General features: G+C 37.3%; 1 protein-coding gene across 3 annotated transcripts; it reads left to right on the plus strand.

The window, feature by feature from the left end:
- Window positions 1-7079: 7079 nt before the first annotated feature.
- Pdk (pyruvate dehydrogenase kinase) lies at window positions 7080-17316 on the plus strand. Of its 3 annotated transcripts, XM_070213899.1 has the most exons (6): window positions 7080-7599; window positions 7654-7887; window positions 15128-15335; window positions 15396-15586; window positions 15657-16231; window positions 16513-17316. In XM_070213899.1, exons 2-6 carry the CDS (start codon window positions 7764-7766, stop codon window positions 16654-16656), a joined length of 1242 nt encoding a protein of 413 aa, XP_070070000.1. In that variant the 5' UTR covers window positions 7080-7599; window positions 7654-7763; the 3' UTR covers window positions 16657-17316. The 3 variants fall into 3 exon arrangements, with proteins under 3 accessions (XP_070070000.1, XP_017003279.2, XP_070070001.1); XM_017147790.3 differs by having other exon boundaries at window positions 7080-7887; XM_070213900.1 differs by lacking the exon at window positions 7654-7887.
- The last annotated feature ends 671 nt before the right edge of the window (window positions 17317-17987 follow it).

The raw sequence follows: 17987 nt of genomic DNA on the forward strand, positions 1-17987 counted from the left end.
TCTATAACTTGTTTATTGTTTTGGATTTATTTCCTATTGGGTATGTGGGTATGCGTCAAAAGTAAAGTGGGAAACTCATCATTTACTCTTTTATAATTTTTAGTTGTTTATTAGTTTAAAAATATTTTGTTATAGATTTCATTTAAGTATTTAATTAGTTTAAATATCTTTTCAAATTAAAAATATTCCGTTACATTCAAAATTTCCAAACCTTTACAGCACTGCTCTCCAATCGCCCCCGCGAAAAGCTTTCTGCTTCGAGGTGAACGGCAAAAGTTGTGAGCGGTAAGAAAAATATAAAATCAATCGAAATTTTTTTAATAAGAATAAATATTTATCGGTGATATTTTGTTCACTTTATATATCGAATATGTTCTTTTTTGAACCGTTACGGAACTAAAATTTAACTACTTGGGATGATCTAGTAACAAGAGCAATAAGATTTATTTCTGTGGAGCAACTCGGTGTTCCGGAGAGATCGGTGGAAGGCTCAAGGATGGCAAATGTGAGTTAGCAACAAAAATATTATTTGAAAATTAAATTATTTACCTTTGCTTCTTTTCGCTATTTGTGCCTAAAATAGGTGTTCCTTCAGTCCCATCAGTTACTGCTTATGCTTGTATGGTTTTCCTGCATATCGGTTCCCGCAAAACCGGCAAAAGAACGAAAGGGGGCTTCCCTAAACTGTTGAATTGCTGAATTGTTGACAATTCAACAAAAATTTCAACAATTAAGGGAACGACCCAAAATGGTTCCTGTTGAATTTTCAAACAGCTGTTATTTGTTGAAAAATTACACGGAACTTAAAGCATGTAAAATTTGATTTATTATTGCTAGTTACTGTCTAAAAGTGTTACCGAGGTAAAAAGAACCACAAATATGCTTTCTAAGGGCCGCTTTCTCGAGTCCCTGTCAAAGTCCCTGATAGCTATCTGTTCGAAAAACTTAAAGACCAGATAAACTGTTCGTAAAAGCAAATCCGCTTTCTCGACTGCTTTAATTTATCTGAACGAGAAACAATTACAGAGTGCTGTTAACGCACTGTAAAGTGCAAAAAATGGCATGCTTCGATTATATCATCAGCTGTTTGGGTATAATTCAAAGGAAAAGTCAACTGTGATTTCGTTTCTTCTTCATAGTTGGCTTTGGGAAATCAGCTGTCATTCTATCGAGCCGAAAACGCTTAACAGGGACTCCGAGTCCCTGTCAAAGTTAGCTCTCACATTTATGCTCGAGAAAGCCAAAATGCCTTAGCAGGGACTTTATCTATTCGAGAAATGTTAGCCGGCACTCGAGAAACCGGCCCTAAGTTGATTTTAAAATAAATAATGCGTATTGGTGATACTAAAATGTTACAGAGTTGCCACGACTTTAAAAAAAAGGTGACAACTCTGGCTTTTCAGCAATTCAACAAAATTTTCAGCAGCCCCGAGGCTGATGAATTGCTGAAAGTTCTGAAAGTTGACTTTGTATGGAACAGCTGATTAACAGCTGACCAAAATTCAACAATTCAACAGTTTAGGGAATCCCCCTTTAACTTCAGTCGGGACACCGAACTGACTTCTTAATTTTTTCGCCGCCCCATCGTGCTCCACCGTTGTGTAGTACAATACCAAGGTTTTCACTTTTAAAGAATTTATCACAAATGAGTCAGTCGTTTTTTTTCTTCTTTTTTTCCACTTCCATAATGCAGCCTACTGGTACCTGTGTCGGTAAATACCGCTGTAAGACTCTTTAAAGAGTTTACGAATTCCACAACGTTGGTGTTGTGGAATAGGGCTGGTTATAACTAAGTTCTATGCTTAAATCTTTAGTTTTAAAACTAAATTTATTCGTTATGTGGATTGTGTTTACAAAGTGAAGTCGGTTATTGATATCGATATTGATATTGCAGCCCTGTATTTATCGCTGCAACATCTTGTGGCCATGTTTTATTTCAATCTTAACTTTTTCGAGCCATGCACGACAACTACAACATGGAAAAGTGCCAGGATCAGGTGGTGAACTCGTTCCCGACATTGATAGGATGCAGGTACTGAAAAAAGATTCCCTATGTTGAGCTTTTCAGGTTTCAGGACGGCACTTCCCTGGAGGTTACCGGGCCAAAGCTGCTAAAATTCGCGCAGGATGTCAAGGACGATAATGGGTCAATTCTCCTTTTTAAGACTCTTGGAAGGAAGGGGATTTTCTCCAAGCCCTCCAAGCCCATGAAACGCAGTTAAACTAGTGACGATCGCACCTTCTACATAGTGATGTTCTGATATCAACTTTTGTGACAAATAACACAGGTACTCAGCCAAAAATGTCCACCAATTATTTCAAGTTTTCCATGATATTTGGGTGCTGCTGAGAATAAGAATACAAAAAACCGATGTTTTCCGATTCCGAAAATAATAAAGGTGAATATTATTTTCGCTAGGACATACTCTCAATTAGGCGTTAAGTCGTTTTCATGAGGACATTTTATTGGACTTATTAAACGAATTAAACGCCTTTTTTTGTTTTAATTTATACTCCTATGTGCTGTTAAATTTAAAATAGGTCAAGGCAACCTTTAGGATCCGATTAAATATGAATCCTTTTATATATAAAATACATTTGTATTTATTGAAATCGTCTTCGGCTTAGTAGCCAGCGACAATCCTGGCCCCAAAAGACGCGTGTAATTCATCTCCAAACAATTTTTGCTATGTTTGCGGATTATTTATTTCAATCAAAAGAAGAAGAAGAATCAAACAATATTCAGGAACAAAATCAAAATAAAACGTTTGTTCCCAAGTCATGCTGTGACAAATGCAGATTTAGTATGGAGCACCGCGCAAAAATAGTAGGCAGATGCAATTTCAAGACCTTCAATATGGATAGAACCAGAACACCACATCTATTTATATTTTCGAGAATTTTTAAATCCTATGGGCCTAGCAAAAGAAGCAGTCTTGAAATATATTTCAATCGTTTTAAAAGAAATTATAAAATTCATAAAAGATTCAAATGAGTTTCGCCTTTGCCCTTAATGAAAGAGATGTAGATACCGAAGTTCCCAGTTGTGGCATTATTGTCACTTAAAAAAAGCTTTTCAAGATTCCTATTGAAGTCAAACGAGGTGACTTGTAAACCTGAATCTGAAAATTACATTCAAACCCATTTTTATAAATTTTGTTGACAATAATCGGACTACCACGCCACATTTTTTTATAATGCCAATAGAATTTATTGTCACTTAAAAAAAGCTTTTCAAGATTCCTATGTTGAAGTCAAACGAGGTGACTTGTAAACCTAAATCTTAAAATTACATTCAAAACCATTTTTATAAATGTTGTTGACAATAATCGGACTACCACGCCACATTTTTGTATAATGCCAATAGAATTTTCTTACTCTATGAGGTCGTCAAGAGTAAATGGAATTTTCACCAAAATGCACTGTTCCTTTAGTTAGTGAGTTTCTTACTCTATGAAATCGTCAAGATTAAATGAAAGGAACACCAAAATGCGCAGTTCCTTTAACTGGAAAACCATTTAAAAAAAAAAGGAAATTGGAGGAGGAAGTCATAGATATGGCCATGTCTGAGATGTAGGTCCCGAAGTTCCCAGGTTGTGGGATTATTGTCACTTAAAAAAAGCCGATAAACTTCCGTTTAGCTCCAACCCCCGATTTCGTTCAAACTTTCAAAATCCACGTTATTTGGGGTCCTGATTATTGGAAAAATAGTCAAACTTGGCGCAAATAACGGGATCATGGAAAATAACGGTAAAAACGGTTTTTCTTAAATATCTTCGAATATAATAACTTAATCAAAAAGCTAGCTAGGAAAAATGAAAGCTATTAAATAAATGAGTAATAGTAAAACTAATAATTTTCGTTAAAAACGCTAAATAAGAATATTTTTTCACAATGTTTGAAAATAAAAAACCTATGGAGCACACTTGCGTCATTTTGCCCGATATATCGCACGAAAGCTTCATGTTGTATCGGTGTGTCAAAATTTATATCGATGTCTCTCGATGTATTAGCTATGATACTACCTAAGCACGAGAATGGCGTTACATTTTTTAGGAAGAGCATTTCAGTTCTCGTAGTTAAATATAACATTTAGAAAACAAAATAAAATACAAATTATACAACGGAAATAAAATGTATTAACAAAAAATACATATAAATCATTTATAAAGACGCAGGCAAATATTTTTTTAAACAAAATTCGCCGCGATTTGATTAAGTTATTATATTCGAAGATATTTAAGAAAAACCGTTTTTACCGTTATTTTCCATGATCCCGTTATTTGCGCCAAGTTTGACTATTTTTCCAATAATCAGGACCCCAAATAACGTGGATTTTGAAAGTTTGAACGAAATCGGGGGTTGGAGCTAAACGGAAGTTTATCCGGCACAAGTACTCTCGACGGAAGGGCTAGCGTACAAGCTATATTTATTTATATATAAAACAAGAAAGGAAGCTAGCTTCGGCCAGTCGAAGCTTAAATACCCTTGCAGATCATTCCTATTAATTAACAAATCGCAAAAATGTTCAATTAATTTCATTAATCTCATTAATTTTCCGATCGTTCCTATGGCAGCTATATGATATAGTCGTCCGATTTTGATCAAATTAAAATTGAAATTCGGAAATATTTAAAAAGAGTCATATCCTAGAGTAGAAGATAATACAATAAAAACGAAAGAAGCTAGAATTTATTTCCTATTACTTTTCCATTAATTTCCCGATCGTTTCTATGGCAGCTATATGATATAGTAGTCCGATTTTTTAAATAATTAATTCGAAATTCAGAAATATTTAAAAAATAACATCCCCAAAAGTAGAAGGTGATATTTCAAAAAACACCGAAGCTAGAATTTTTTAACGTTTTCTTTTCCGATCCTTCCTATGGGAGCTATATGATATAGTTGTCCGATCCGGTCGGTTCCGACATATATACTACCTGCAATAGAAAGAAGACTTTTGGGAAAGTTTCATCCCGATAGCTCAAAAACTGAGAGACTAGTTTGCGTAGAAACAGACAGACGGACAGACGGACAGACGGACATGGCTAGATCGACTCGTCTAGTGATGCTGATCAAGAATATATATACTTTATGGGGTCGGAAACGTCTCCTTCACTGCGTTGCAAACTTCTGACTGAAATCATAATACCCTCTGCAAGGGTATAAAAATTGATTAGGGGTTTTAAAAATTAAAAAAAATGCACTTTAAAAATTTTTACCAAAGTAATAAAAAAAAATGTTTTAAAATTTAACTAGAGGACTTGTCGCGGAGAGGATTCGATGTCGGTAATGAAATTTAATAATAAAACTCTGTTAGTCATAAGATAATATTACATTTTTCTAAGGTACATATTTTTAAATTTAAAGGCATTTTTCCACTATGCGGTTTTTTCGGTATTTTTGTGTATTTTCGATTGGCAACGCGATAGGCGGACGTGAGGTGTTTCCATTGGCAAACGCGTCTGAAAACAGCTGTTTTGATATTGTCATTTGCGAGCTGAAGTAAACATTGATTTTAAATAATTTGTTATTGATAATTGCAATCGCAGAACAGCATTTGAACAGCGTGGAAACATTGCTGCAATGATGAAAGCAACAACATCCCACGTTACGCTGCTTGATCATTTATTACCGCAGAAAGCAAAAGGATCTGCTGCAGAAGGCGTTCATATATATAGATCTGATCAGTCATTTAAATAATTCTTTGACACGACCCGCGACAGCAGTAGCTTCTGCGGCGGCACGTCACTGAACAGAATCTGATACGGGGCAGAAACGCCTACAAGGACATTGTGCGCAAGAAAGAGGAAGATGTGCCCTTTTCAGCAGTCGCCTGTCAACGTGTGTCATTTGAATATGGAATGGCCATCTACGGTCTAACCAGGAGGTCGCCTTAATGGACGAATGGCGCACGCAAAGCAAACGTCATGATCATGGAGACGGGGAAGCCCATGTGGCTGCGCTGCAACGACCAATATTTCGCTTCCGATCCTTCCTAGCCGGGCCATTCCATTGGATAAACGAACTGCTACTGCCCTTTATGCGCTTGGATTATCCTCGGAATACTGAATTATTGCCAGATCATTTGGCATATATGATATATCAAATACCAATCTATACGAAATAAAGTTCATGTAAATATCAACAATAAATGGTTTTAATATTTCCCGCTTCTTATCAGCCTTTTATCAGTTTCGGGTCCAGAAAATGTTTATGCCTGGTTAATACTGCTTAAAAATACCACAAATTTCACTTTCCAGCCCTGTAACGCGAGAATTTTCCACCCTCCCCTTCTCGCCCCTCGCCAACAAGTTTTGTATGGGATTTGGGCGCGTTAAACGGTAAATGGATGCAAACGCGACGCGTCCATAATGAGCAAAGGGCATAAGGGCGAAATACGAAAAAAAACGCGCCATGTTGCTCTACCGCAAGATGGTGTGGAAATGAGCATTTGTTATTTGTTTTCAAACAAATAGAATAGAAATGGAACAGGGGGATTCCCTAAACTGTTGAATTGCTGAATTGTTGAATTTTGGTCAGCTGTTAATCAGCTGTTCCATACAAAGTCAACTTTCAGAACTTTCAGCAATTCATCAGCCTCGGGGCTGCTGAAAATTTTGTTGAATTGCTGAAAAGCCAGAGTTGTCACCTTTTTTTTAAAGTCGTGGGAACTCTGTAACATTTTAGTATCACCAGTACGCATTATTTATTTTAAAATCAACTTAGAAAGCATATTTGTGGTTTTTTTTACCTTGGTAACACTTTTAGACAGTAACTAGCAATAATAAATCATGCTTTACATGCTTTAAGTTCCGTGAAACTTTTCAACAAATAACAGCTGTTTGAAAATTCAACAGGAACCATTTTAAGTCGTTCCCTTAATTGCTGAAATTTTTTGTTGAATTTTCAATAATTCAGCAATTCAACAGTTTAGGGAATCCCCCTAACATTTATTGCCGATGGTTTTCGGCAGCCCTTTTCAATATCGACTATCGATTTTGGAAATATCGAGTGTGAGATTTTTTAGGGGAAAGCAAAATTTTCATCTGGCAACACTGTTTGAGAATCCAGCGCGCTCTGGAGGCCGCGCTCTCAATCGGAATTCGCATTCCCAATCAGAAATCCCAACCGTTCGCGTCGAACACACCGTTCGTACAATAATAAAACCGAGAACAATTAATCGCATGAAGAACTGCAGCTGAAATCGCGAGACAAAAGAGCACAAAACACAGCAAATACCGTACAAATCAGCTACGTTTATGGCGCACCAGGAGAAGAGGAAGAGTCAGCGCACCGCCGCCCCCGCCTTTCATCGCAAAATCAACAACAACAAGGAGCAGAGCTAACACGAAGAAAAAACAACGAAAATACCTTGTATATTTTTGCTACCACTTTTGTATGGTTAACACTAAGAACGCTCCATTGATTTATTGAGCCCACTGCCAGAGTTTTCAAGTTTTTCTAGACGTTGCCAGCTGTTTCTACCGCTCTTCGTTTCCCCCCCTCCGCCTCCACAACTTCTTCTAAAGAAAGCGAGAGCGCGGTCAACGTCCTGCGAAGAGAGAGAGAGAGACGTGGAGAGCGATAAAAGCGAAGGTGAGCGAAAGGACACCGGCAAACTCTTCTTCTTCACCGCAAAATAATTTAAAGTTTAAGTAAACCTGAAGTGGCAAACAAAGTTGTTAAAGATAAAGGCCCGCAGAGACCGGCAAACGTAATCAGCAACGTAATCCCCCGCGAACCAGAAAACCAAAGCCAAAATGCGCCTGTTTCCAGTCCGATTCTCCGCCGCCTCCTCGTCGATGGCAAGTTTGGCGAAAATGCTCGACTTTTACTCCCTTTACTCCCCTACTCCACTCTCGTTAAAGCAGTTTATGGACTTCGGTGAGTAATTACTTTCTCTTGAATCCTAGCTGTTCAGTATTAAACGATCTTATCAAACCCCTGTTGAGTAATCCAATAAATCTGATAATCATGGGATCTTAGAGATTATAGAGATTAGACTACTGCTAGTAAGACCTTCTTATATGTATGTTCTCTAAGAACCACAAAATTATTCATTTTTTACGTTTTAAAATTATAAAATGTAAATTATATTTATTTGGAAAGTTATTCCTTAAATGGAAAAAAAGATATTCATAGATGTTAGTGATTCAAAGTTTTTGAGCATTATGAGGTTTATTTAAAATATTCTAAAAACTATCAGCAATAATTTGTAACTGGATTATTATGGATCACTTATTACAGATATGAAATATAATAGGTACTGTTGCGCAATTAATAACACTATGCAGCATCAAAAATGAACCTCGATGAATGCTATATTTTTGGATTCGTTACGAATTCCCAAGTTAAACTGCGTTTTACTAAAAGTTCCCCGACGCAAGGATTCTTAGCAAAAGGACCTCAAAGTTCGAAAAATGCTGTAATTGACCAACTTTGCGGAGCTTTCAGAGGCAAATGGATGCATGGCTTGGTTCGAAGTTAAAGTTTTTTAAAAGATACACCCTTTATCTTTCAAACCCCATACATAAAATAATTTTAGGATTTTTTTTAAGGCAGAAATAAATTCCAAAAAACATAGTCAAAAAACTGAAAAACATACAGCTGCGGTCAAAATAGTAGCAGTGTCGCCGCCTTGTGTTTTTAAAAGTTTGATGTTGTAATTTATCTTATCTTATCTTATCTTATCCAATTAGTCTAATAGTAAAATTATAATCAATACAATATTACCAGGAAAAGATCAATTACAACAACAAACTTTTAAATACACAGGGCGGCAACACTACTACCATTTTGACCGCAGCTGTATACTTTTATGTTTTTTGACTATGTTTTCTAGACTTTGTTTCTGCCTTAAAAAAAAACTTAAAAATTTTTTAAGTATAGGGTTTAAAAGATAAAGGGTGTATCTTTTAAAAAACTTTAACATAGAATCAAACCATGCATCCATTTGCCTCTGAGAGCTCCGCAAAGTTGGCCAATTTCAGCATTTTTCGAACTTTGAGGTCCTTTTGCTAAGAATCCTTGCGTCGGGGAACTTTTAGGAAAACGCAGTTTAACTTGGGAATTCGTAACGAATCCAAAAATATAGCATCCATCGAGGTAAATTTAAAAAGCACTAAAAATGCTGCACAGTGTAATGTAGAAAAATAATAAGAATCTCCTTTTAGTCTAAAATTTCGTTTATAATTTACAAAAACCCGATCTCTCTAAACTGCTAAACTGCGCAAAATTCCCGTTATCTAATAGCCAATTTCGTTTCATTGAATTGTCAATTAAGCATTTGCATTTAAATTATTTTGTGCCCGGCGAACTGTGGGCTGTGAGCGAGACAGAGAGGCAAAAAGGCAGCTGACACAGACTGGCAGTATAAACAATTGAATGCACAGTTCAATTCAGCTTAGCTTTGGCTTTTCCTCGACCCCCCGCGTGTTTTTATTTTTTTTTTCCTATTTTGCTTCCCATTCAACCGCCTGTTGCAAAAACGGAAGTTAGAACAACTCAACCCGTTTATGAGATGGCCCTGTTTGAATTCATAAACAAGTTTCGACAATGAAACATGAGGATGGGGCGAGGAAAGCGTTCTTTCCGCCCACACTTCATTGGGCGCCGACAGCCGGCACGTGGCCTTCAATGACGTTTCAATGTCAGGCCCACAACCCCCATAGAATATCCCGAAATCCAGGGCTTCAACCTGCCCCAATAACGAAACATGCAACACTCGAAATGAGTGGATTTAGTGCACCGAAAAATTATAGTATAATTATAATTTCCAATTGTTCTTAAAAGAATTTTTAATCTATCGTACAAAGTATATCTTCTTTTAAACAAAGCCATTAAATAGTTAGATAGAAATAGGACATTATTATTGTGGAAGTATTTTTTATATCTTTAAAAAGAATACAAAAATACAAATCTCTCAAACCTTTGAAGCTTAAGTCCAAAATTCAAATGCCCAAAGATCTAGGCCTTTCTTACATACAACTTTACTAATTTGAAACCTCTTTTCCATTTCTGTATATCATGAAAATAATAAATTTTTTCCCGTGCAACAAGCAGACTTGAGTGTAAACTTCTAGGGCATTCTTGTTGAAAAACTGTCAACTGACGTGAGCAGAAATAAAAGCCAGGCCAAGCAGCTCGGCTGGAAAAAAGCAGGGGAAAATGTAGGAAAGGTTGCCCTCCGGAGGCTGAGCTATTATCATCTAAATTTAGATCCAAACAACAGGCTTTGTTGCAGGTTTTCTATCCCTTTTAAGGGCGCTAGTGCGTTGCTGTGTTCTTTTTTAAGCAGTCTGGGGCTTTGTTTATGAGCTACAAAAGAACGGAATTAGTTTACAAGCTTTTATAGCCACCCAATTCGCCAACCCCTCGTCGAACTGACCAAATAAATAACTAATATATACCTGCCTATACTTGAACTTTGATGTCGGTCTGTAGATAAGGTTGGTTTTCGCTTTTGTTTTGCCCCCAACTGTACCCGGGGCACTTAATTGTGTTTTTCTGGTGTTTGTGGGGGTCCATAAACTTGGAGTAATTATGTTTATATCTATGGAGTGCGGCTTGTTATTGAATTGGAACATTGTTAATATATTATCATGCACGCGACTATATGATGATTCAGGTTAACCATCGATTAGCGCTTTGTAGGCTAAGTAAGCGAAGTGTAAGAAATCGAAACGAGGTTCTAAAACTCGCGCCTGAGTGACGGTCCCCCATTTATACAGTCTAGTCTATAGTATTTTTCGAGGGCGCCCCACAATACCTATATTATTAAGGCGGAATTCATAATATTTTGAAACAAATATCTGAAGGCCAAGTTTTTATATCAATGGAAAATATCAAATATATACGGCATTTGTGTATCGGGAGTCCAATTTGGAATTGATGATGAGTTTGATCATGTGCCAATTTTCCTTGTGACAAAGAGACCTAATTATTCAGCTGGGGAAAGAGGGAAGATGGAAACGCAGTGTCTGACAATTCAAGAGTGTATTGTATAATGGAAGCATTTTGGATGGATGGATGGTACAGATCACCGTGACCATATCGAACAAAGTCCAGGATGCTGTCACCTCATTTCACCCACAAATCAAAACTGAACTTTGGAACCTCTTTAGGAAAGAAACGAAAAACAGCAGACGTCAACAGTTGGCCGAAATAAAGGCAAAACAGAAACGAAAGGCCAGAAAAAGAGTGAGCACCCCCGGCGATAATAAAGACGTCCGACCGCTTCACACGCGCCGTATTTTTGTCACAGGGCGAATGTGAGTCAAATATACCTAGCTACATATTCGAAAGACTGAGAGAAATTCTCATAAATTGGGTGGCCAATAAGTGGGGCTGATGCAATAGAAGAGTGCGATTACCGTGCTCTCGAAAACAGCTGTTTTACAGAAAAAGGGGGATGGTCAGTCATGGTTTTGGAGGAGGGGCCAGCTGTGACGTCAGCGGTTCTATATATAGGATGCAATTTTCCCCTTTCTAATGTAACTGCATTGGCGGAATAGAGTCGTTTGCAGAAATTGCATTTCTTAGCGCCCTCAGCTGATTGCGTGCCATGCGTTGTAAATTATTTAATGCGCCATTGACGACTAAATTACCCTGTGTATCGCCAATTGAATGGCCCAAGCTGATAATGAGGATTGAATTGAAACCGCAGCTCATTTTCGATTCTACGCTCTAGTATTGAATTCGTGCGGTGACTAGTTTTCAATTTCACGACTACAACACGCAACAGTTTTTCGCCCATTAGCCGCTAACTTCTTGTTACATAAAGCCTAATATTCAAGGGTTTTAATAATTTTTTAAACTAACTATTTAGGTTTAAAAGAGGCAGAACAATGTCAAAATAAATTGCAAAAAAATAAAATATTACCGTTTAATTACGAGGTATATTACCAATATTTTATTATTTTTGTTATGAGAGCTTTACGAGTTTAAAATAAATAAATTCCAAAAATATACTACTTATAAATATTTAATGATTAGGTAGGTATATTATTTTACCAATATTTTATTTTTGCTATGAGAGCTTTATAAGTTTAAAGAGTTACCAGTTCAAAATGTTATTACCAAATAATTAGTTCATGTTCTTTCCTCATTATCTTTGCTTTTAAAATACCTTTTTAATTTCTAAGCCCATCAGCCCAACTTCCTTTTTTTATGGTAGGGCAATTATCTAAATGCATATAGCACTTATGATTAAGCCACTTAACGCCTTTGCGAATTTATCGCCGATTAATGCGAGGGTGAGACTTATCAGGCGAAGAGGCAATGCATCAAAGTCTACATTTTGTGGAGTGCCAGACGACATTTGTATGTATAAAGCTGACAGGCCGATCGAGTCTGGAGGTTTTTTCTATATTTTTTTTTTCAACTACAATCAAAACAAGCGAATTGCCGGAGAGAGAGAGATAGGGAAAAAGGGGGGAGTCTAAAATGGCAAACAAGTAAACAAAAACAAAGCATTAAAAGCTTTGTTTTGAGGTCATCCGCTAGGGACTTTTGGGGTGTGAGCGGGCAGAAGCTCGTGTATAGGGGGGCGTTTATCTCGCACTCTCCATATCCATATCTCAAAACTCAGATCTCTCGCCTTTTCGATCGTTTTCTGGCAGGTTCTTATAAGCAAAATCATCAGGTTATCGCCTCTCTTTCCGTATTTTTTGCCTGCCTTTATAACTCGTTTTATTGATTCTGTTTTGTTTGGCCAATTCGTTACAATTGACTCATAAAGCGGTTCCAGCCTACACTCATAAAAATAATTTTCTACATTTTAGAAAATCGCCCTAAAAAATTTTTCGCCTTTAAACTGAGAAAAATTTTCTATTTTCACGACAAATTTGCCATAAATTTAAGGCAGGTGACCATAAAAAAATATTTTTAGGGTTAATTTTTCTATTTTTCTAATATTTAGGGCGATTTTTTTCGATTTGCTTCGTTTTGACCTTTTCTAAATCCAACGGCGAATTGCCCTAATTTTTTTTCTAAAATTTTTCTAAATACAAGGGCGATTCGCCTTAAAAATCACTCCAAAAGTGTGAAATTCGGTAGCCCAGCGGTCTAATCACTTGCGCTTTCAACTTTGCTATATGAGGACTAAGGTCGTGGGGTTGTGGGTTCGAACCCTGTGTGATTCAACTTGATTTTTATGTTTTTTTTTTTTTTTGTAAACGTTATAATACTAAGGACATTTTTTCGTCCGAATTTTAAATTAAAGTAGTCTTTAAACCTTAAAAACGTATGGGAGTTCTGAGTTAAAAGCATACTTTGTGTTTGCTGGCAAGAAAACGGGACTAATTGTCACAGTCGTCAGGAAAAAAATATTTGGTTTAGTTGCCTTTAGTCAAATTATAACGTAGACCTCAGGAAAATAAGATGTATGCAGGGTTTGTTCGTTGTCTTGCGCGATGGGTCTGTGGTGCAGCGGTAGGACGTTAGACTCTAAACCGAGAGGTCGTGGGTTCGATTCTCGCAATGACCAAAAAAAGTAAGTTGTTTTTTCTCCTCATATTTATTTCCCTAATTCGTTTACAAACATGATTTTTCAGTTCTAACGGCTGTGTTGTATAGATCGGGCCCCCTCCTAACGCAGCTCCCATATAAGCTACACACCAATACAATAATATGCAACGGTCTCCTCCGTCGGTGTTGTTTAATTAAAGCAGTCCCAGTTCCCAGAATATACACGACTAAAATTCATGCTTCCCAAATTCAGTTAAGCATGCTCAAACACGATTTTTTTTAATTTGCATAATTTTTTAGGGCATTTGCCTATAAAAACAGAAAATTCGCCCTTAATTTTAGAAAAATACACCTTAAAATTAGGGCAAATCACCCTAAAAACAGGAAAATATTTCTTATTTCAAGAAAAATCACCCTAAATTAAACCAAATTTCCATCGGGATTTTTTAGAAAATTTTTCTAAATACACGGGCGAATCGCCAGCGGATACGATTTATGGGCGATTTTCTAAATCCACGGGCGAAAAGTCAGTTTTTTAGGGCGATTTAGGGTAAAAATTTCTATGAGTGTAATTTATTCGCTATAGCCACGTCTATATATGTACATACATATCTAGTTTGTTTTTGCGTTGTGTCTGGAATTTTTATAAACCATGGCGAATTTCTCGAACCCCTAATGATTATTATCGCCATTCATTTTTGGCAAAAAACAATTGCTGAAAAAGAAGGCGTGTCTATTTTGCCGGCTGGTCAAGGCCCCAATCGATAAGGCCGATCACTGCGAACGCCAGTTTCTTGATTTTCTCTTTGTTACGAAACTGTTGACTGTCGACAAACAAACAGAAAAAAAAATAACCCAAACACATACATACACTAAGAGAATCAAAAGCAAATACAAAACAACCAACAAAATAACAGACACAAAGGCATATTCAAAAGCTTGACGAGGGCAAAGTTTTTTGCGGTTGATTTATTTCACATTTGCCCGAGGAGCTTTGAACTTAGCTTGTTTATAACAAAAAAGTACAGACATATGCTGTACGAACATACAAACACACCAAATTCAGACATGTATTTAGCTCAAGTACTTTTGGGCTCTCTTGATAATTAATCCAATTGAATTTATGTGGGCTCCAGAATTGTTTTCTTTTGTGTACGACAAGGTTGTTTATTCTAACTGGGTTGTTAGTCCCCATGAGGTTTTCACTCGTGAGCTCATGATCGCTGGATGCTTCATAGCTGCATTGATAAGCCGCCCGGGAAAATATTTGAAATAATCTAGAGCACCAGACAAATACATAGAAATAACTGAAAAGAACCGTATTTGAAGAAATTGATTCGATCTTACGTCGCACGCCTGATAATAAAATCGAACTTTTGTAGATAACTTTGTTTACCAAATTATCTTCATTCTTTGACGTTTATAAAACTAGTTCATTCTATAGACTTGGACGCTATTTAAATTTATTTTTAATTTGCTATTATAAGTATCTTCGTTCCACTTATTTAAACGGGTTATTTTAGCATACTACCAAAATGTTACCACGAATTGAAAAGTTTTAAATGTGTTAATCTTGTGGTTAACCCACCAAGACAGAAAATTCCTTTTATTAAACAAAATTTAACATTCTTAATTCCCTCTTCATATTTTTAAACAGGTCAAAATGCCTGCGAAAAAAAATCGTATATATTTCTGCGCAAGGAGCTCCCCGTTCGACTGGCGAATATCATGAAGGAGATCGCCCTTCTGCCGGACAATCTGTTGCACACAAGATCTGTAAGCGAAGTGAGCTCCTGGTATGTCAAAAGTTTCGAAGATGTCCTTGTGTACGAGAAAGCCGAACCAACGCACGACAACCTGCAAAAGTAAGTCTTACGATTTCGAAGAGATCCCTACTTAACTGAGACATTTCTTGTATCTTTCAGATTTGTGGCCGATTTGGATCTCATTAGAAATCGGCACAACGATGTGGTGCAAACGATGGCTCAGGGCGTGATCGAAATGAAGGAGAACGAGGGCGGCCAGGTGGATGCGCCCACCGAGAGCTCCATTCAGTACTTTCTCGACAGGCTGTACATGTCACGGATCAGCATTCGAATGCTGATCAACCAGCACAGTAAGTAGAAGATGTATTTTTCCTGCAAAATATATAATTTACTAATTATGTTCTTCCTTTCCTTTAAAAGCCCTTCTCTTTGGAGCAAATCCCCATGCGGGTGGTCGCCACATTGGGTGTCTGGATCCCGCCTGTGATCTCTCGGATGTGGTTCGCGATGCGTACGAGAACGCCCGCTTTCTGTGCGATCAGTACTACCTGACCAGTCCGGAGATGGAGATCCAGCAGCACAGCAGCGAGCCCGGTGACAACCTGCCCATCCGTACGGTGTACGTGCCCTCGCATCTCTACTACATGCTTTTCGAGCTCTTCAAGAACTCCATGCGAGCGGTGGTGGAGCACCATGGCCATGACAACAACGACACATTGCCTCCCCTGAAGGTGGCCATTTGCAAGGGCAAGGAGGACATCTGCGTGAAGATTTCTGACCAGGGTGGCGGCATTCCCCGCTCTCAGACCGATCAGCTTTTCAAGTACATGTACAGCACAGCGCCGCAGCCCTCGAAATCGGATCTGCACACGGTGCCTTTAGCAGGCTATGGATATGGTCTGCCGATCTCAAGGCTCTACGCCCGCTATTTTCACGGTGACATTGTGCTGCTTTCCTGCGAGGGATTCGGCACCGATGCGATTATCTATCTGAAGGTGGGTTGGAGAGTATGTTGTAGCCTTATATGCTGTTCATTTATCTATTGATAAACACTTAATGTTATCACCTAGTTTCTTGTAAGATTTTATAATTGTCTCGATGTTATATATTCCTTTGAAAATGTTATATTTCAATTTTAAAACCTACAAATTATTTTTGATTTAGTGTTGGCGTAATATTGTCTGTACTTAGTCCATAAAACTCAAACAATTTATTTATTTAGCTACTAAAACTAATTTATGTAAATGTTCCCTATTAAAACTTTATTCTTTTTCAGGCTTTGTCCGACGAGGCCAACGAATTGCTGCCGATCTTTAACAAGACAAGCTCAAAGTTCTATCGCGCCACCGTGCCAACGGGTGACTGGTCCAATCAGGTAAAATACGCTAAAAAGAAGAAGACGAGCGCTGTCAGCCAGTAGACGTGTGAAAATGTCTAAAAGCAAGAAAAAAATAATAATAATGAGATGAAAAATGAAACGAACCCGCCTGGCTGTGTAAAGAGTTTGCGCCACCCTGCACCAATTGAATTCAATCCAATCAACCCAATCCCAGCAAGCAAGCAAGCAACCCACTTCCCGCATCCGCAACCCAGTCAAGTGAAAAGTGTTTATTTATTGTTTAATGTAATGTTAATGTTAAATACGACTTATGTTTGTATGTGCCGCAAAACTTCCCCAACCCGAATAATTTTCGAAAGCTTCTTTCAAATATTGTCATTTAACATTTGACATTCCACAAACATTTCTGCCCATTTCGGAGCGGGCTGAAGTTCTGTTTAGTTTTTTTGTGGGGAGCGAGTGGCGCAGCGCCCTTGGCTTTATAATTACGTTTGTAGCTATTAAATTCGATACATATTTATATATATGCATACCTATATACACGAAAAACATTTATACTCTACAGTAAACTGATGTTTTGAGACCTTTACGAAATTAGCTTTAATTTGTGGATTTTATTTAGGCTATAGCCCGAACTGCATGCAATGTTAAAATACATTTATCTTTTTGAGCACACTATTTAGATTTATTGGTTAAGTTATAAACGTTTTAAACAAATAAACTGGAAAGTATACACCAAAACTAATTCGTTTTTTTTTTGTTTGAGAACACAAAATGTATTATATTATTTGTAACTGAAATTCTTTAAAAATAATCAAATTTGAAATGGGTTATTGGAGTGGTTGAAACCCCGAACATGCTGATATTCATTTTTATCATTTCCTTTATTCTTTCATTTTTGCCATTTAACAGTTAAATCCGAACTAAGTGTTTATGGTAATTTCTGTTGCTTTTGTTTAGCCCCTTCTTTACTTATATACTCTCAAATGATGATTTCTTTCAGAACTTTTCCAATCGTTGGCGTTATTTATATGGGTTTTTAAAGAATTTATAAGATTGTATCCGGCCCAGATGCGTTTGCAGTTCTTTGGTTTTGATTTCTCGCCCCACAGAGTAACCATTAAGCTCACGAAACTCTCTGCATCTTTTAGAGCTCCGATATGAACGCACGCCAGCTGTCGGCCAGCATACCAAAACGCTGCGACTTTCAGGACGCTTGAAGGAAAAGCTGTGGCAACCGCTACTCAGGTTTAGGAAACAGGACGATTCAGGAAAACTACTGTTGGATACTAAAATCTCGATATATATCACTGGCCCTAGGCAAACATTCCCAAACTGCAGCAGCAACAGAAGCAACTCAAATTTGTATTCATGGCAGTAACGTGTAGTTATCGTGTTGTTATTAAAAAAAA

Source organism: Drosophila takahashii, chromosome 2R (assembly GCF_030179915.1).
Source record: "Drosophila takahashii strain IR98-3 E-12201 chromosome 2R, DtakHiC1v2, whole genome shotgun sequence".
Lineage (NCBI taxonomy): Eukaryota > Metazoa > Arthropoda > Insecta > Diptera > Drosophilidae > Drosophila > Drosophila takahashii.

What these genes read in the sequence shown, in the direction of transcription:
- Pdk (XM_017147790.3), top strand. Translation starts at nt 7,764, where the DNA reads ATGCGCCTGTTTCCAGTCCGATTCTCCGCCGCCTCCTCGTCGATGGCA. An exon ending in AAAGCAGTTTATGGACTTCG is followed by an intron (nt 7,888 to 15,127) that starts GTGAGTAATTAC and finishes ATTTTTAAACAG; the next exon opens with GTCAAAATGCCTGCGAAAAA. An exon ending in ACGCACGACAACCTGCAAAA is followed by an intron (nt 15,336 to 15,395) that starts GTAAGTCTTACG and finishes TGTATCTTTCAG; the next exon opens with ATTTGTGGCCGATTTGGATC.